This window comes from Mus pahari, chromosome 19 (genome assembly GCF_900095145.1).
Source record: "Mus pahari chromosome 19, PAHARI_EIJ_v1.1, whole genome shotgun sequence".
NCBI classification, from domain to species: Eukaryota; Metazoa; Chordata; class Mammalia; order Rodentia; family Muridae; genus Mus; species Mus pahari.
Window position 1 is genome coordinate 57,427,080 of NC_034608.1, and position 3,499 is coordinate 57,430,578.

At 41.1% G+C, this 3,499-nt stretch overlaps 1 protein-coding gene across 1 annotated transcript in view; it reads left to right on the plus strand.

The window, feature by feature from the left end:
- The window catches only part of LOC110336957 (disintegrin and metalloproteinase domain-containing protein 25), a 3,936-nt gene extending 683 nt beyond the window's left edge, over nt 1-3,253 (plus strand). Inside the window, exon 2 of the mRNA XM_021219689.1 lies at nt 736-3,253. Within this exon, the coding sequence (XP_021075348.1) occupies nt 795-3,065 (2,271 nt within the window). The 5' untranslated portion in view covers nt 736-794 and the 3' untranslated portion in view covers nt 3,066-3,253. The remainder of the gene's footprint in view (nt 1-735) is intronic.
- The last annotated feature ends 246 nt before the right edge of the window (nt 3,254-3,499 follow it).

Consider the following 3,499-nt stretch of genomic DNA (forward strand, 5'->3'; position numbering starts at 1 on the left):
AAAAAAAAAGAAAAAAAAGAATAAATTATGATGAAGTCATATGGATTAATTATCAAGAATATCACATCAATAGTGATTAAACCTTTTCCATCAGAACAAAAACTACTATTAAAAATTATCAAAGGAATGAAAATATATTTTCTTGGAAATGGAAATATAAAAGACAATAAGTAATAGGTACCTGTAGTTCAAGCTCTTGAATGAGAGCCAGAGGCTAAAGGACCATGAAATCAAAGGCAATTAAGGTGATATACTGAAATAATGTCTTTAAAAATAGCAACATGAAAGCCACAGACATGGAGAACACCTGGGGATAGTATGATGGTACTCACAATTTAGAACTTTTGTCCTGAATAGATCCTTTTCTTCTTTTCTGCTATGATCTCTTGGCATTTTGCACAGTAAGCTTACAGTGTGTGTGAATGGACTTGCATGGGAGCTTGTTTCTGTATCTTATATAAGTGTTTATTTGTAAGGTGAAGGAATAAATCCATTAGTTTGTTACCTAAGATCAGAAAGTATCAACATTTGCAAATTAAAATTCTTCTTTATAGCCATAGTTTGACTATACAAATGGTGGTTTTGACTTCAACAAAATTAAACAGCAAATCTAATGAACTTTGTAGAGTCATGCCTTTGAACAATACCTTGGCCATTTAAGCTTAAATCTTGATCTTTCCCTTCCACCGTGGCCTGCCCATACTGAAATACTCCAATTTCTGTCCTTTCATTTAGTCCTGCTACTCTAATGCATCAACTCAGCCAGAAGACAGACCATTAAAAGCCAGCACTGCATGCAAACAAGACAAAGGGCATCCTCCTTTGCTGCCTCAGAGGACAAGGTGGCTATGGGTAAGGCTGTGGTATACATGAGGATACCTCATCTGTACCTCTGGCTAGAAATACTGATCATTCTTTCATCATGGCCCTTGACTGCNTATGCTCAGCACACCAGCCTCCCAGAAGTAGTGGTACCCTTACGGGTCACAGGCAACAGACCAATGTGGGATATGGGATGGCTGACCTATAGCCTGCATTTTGGGGGTCAGAAACANTTNATTNACATNAAGGCCAAGANGTTCTTGGNTTCTAGTCTCTTCTCTGTATTCACCTACACTAAGCAAGGTGCTCTGCACAAGGACCAGCCTTATGTCCAGAAGGATTGCTACTACCATGGCTATATGGATGGAGACCCAGAGTCTATGGTGGCTATTACCACCTGTTATGGAGGCTTTCAAGGAATACTGCAGATAAATGGCACAGTCTATGAAATCAAGCCCAAGAACTTTTCTTCCACATTTGAACATTTGGTTCACAAGATGGACAGTGAGGAGNCAGAATTACTCCCCATGAGATGTGCATTGACAGAAGAAGGGATAGCATGGCAAATGAAACTTCAGAAGAATGAAAACCCCACCCTGATGCAAAGCCACTATGAGGGATGGTGGACCCACAGGCGTTTTCTTGACCTGGCATTGGTTGTTGACCGTGAGCGAATTCGTTATCATAACAATAATACATCACGTGTGTTAGTGGAAGTATTCACTATTGTCAATATAATAAATAATATTTATGAGACACTGGATGTTGAACTACTTTTACTTGGAGTTGAGATGTGGAATGAAAGAAACCACGTGCAGGTACGTAACATCGAAGACCTCCTAATTGATTTTTGTATTTGGAAGGCTCTCAGCCTTAATTTTCGAATTCCAAATGACATTGCACATCTTTTTGTGAATTATGATTTTGGTATTTACCTTGGTTTAGCCTATATTGGAACTGTCTGTGTGCCATCTCATAATTGTGGAGTTGATCGTCTGTTAGGACGTAATCTTTTTCATTTTGGACATATTATAGCACACGAGATGGGTCATAATCTGGGTATGCACCATGATAACAGCTCATGTACATGTGGAGGAAATGATTGCTTAATGGCTCCAACAGACAATGGTATCCAGAAGTTCAGTAACTGTAGTTATTCTGACTTCTGGACTACATACGCTACTGCCAAGTGTATGCGCAAGGAAAAGAAGTCACTAGGCATCCTCAAAAGCAAGCTCTGTGGGGATGGAGTGGTTGACATTGGAGAGCAGTGTGATTGTGGAACTGCAAAAGGCTGTGCAGAAGATCCATGTTGTAAGTCCAGCTGCACCCTGAAAGCTGGGGCTGCCTGTGCTTCCGGGCTTTGTTGCACGGATTGCCAGATCTTGCCATCAGGCAGAGTTTGCAGAGAAAAGGTCAATGAATGTGACCTTCCAGAATGGTGCAATGGACATTCACATAAGTGTCCTAATGACGTTTATTTGCTTGATGGGAGTCCCTGTAGAGATGGTGGCTACTGCTATGAGAAGAGATGTAATAACCGAGATGAACAGTGTAAGCAAATCTTCGGCAAAGAAGCCAGGAGTGCAGATCACAGTTGCTACAGAGAACTCAACACCCAAGGTGACCGTTTTGGCAACTGTGGTATGATCAGAGGTACATACTTAAGATGTCATGACCCGGACATCCTCTGTGGCAGAGTTCAGTGTGAGAATGTAACAGGCATTCCTTTTTTGAGGGAGCATTCCACTGTACACTGGACTCACCTCAATGGTGTCACCTGTTGGGGGACTGACTACCATTTTGGGATGACAATCCCTGACATTGGTATTGTGAAAGATGGCACAGACTGTGGTTCAGAGCATGTGTGTATTAATAAGAAGTGTGTCAGTAAGTCAATTTGGACAAGTCCGTGTTCACCCAAGACATGCAACATGAAAGGTGTATGCAACAATTTACACCACTGCCACTGTAACCTTGGGTGGGACCCACCACATTGCCTGGAAAGTGGCTTTGGAGGGAGTGTTGACAGTGGCCCTCTGTACTATAATGAAAAGAAACACAAGAAAAGTATTGGGCTAGCAATTCTTATTTGGATTCTTTTTGCTTGTTTTTTCCTTTTGTTCGCTGTGTTCCTTTTTCTCTTGAGGAGTTATGTAGAACTACCTATGAGTGAAAAAACCCAAGTTTCCTCCTCAGAAAGGAAAGAAGATAACAGTGGTGTAATCGCTGAAACAGAATAACAACAATTTGTAATTTCAAATGTAGTATCAAATCTTCCTCCGTTTCCCATGTCCTCCCATGTATTATCATGGTATGTGAAACACTGTGTTTCTGAATTCAATGACACAAAGTCCTAGAGATATTTAGTATTTCAACATGAAAAACCTCATCATTCAATAAAGCTATGATGGTAGTACATAACTCACGATCTTCACTCTCAGCAACCTTAATGCTTCATGTTCTCTTACAGTGTTCTCAGTGAAGGCCCACCCTAGGGATCCTATGAGCCTGCGGTTTTGATTTTGCCTCTCTCAATTCCAAACCAGCTCCTTATTATTTTGCTTATCACATGGGATATGGGATTCTTTGAGTCCTGTTTGCTCACTGGTGGACCTCCCTAGTAGAATTCTTCCACAGGGGAGTCTCAGGGAGATTGGAAGCCTGGGGGAGCTGT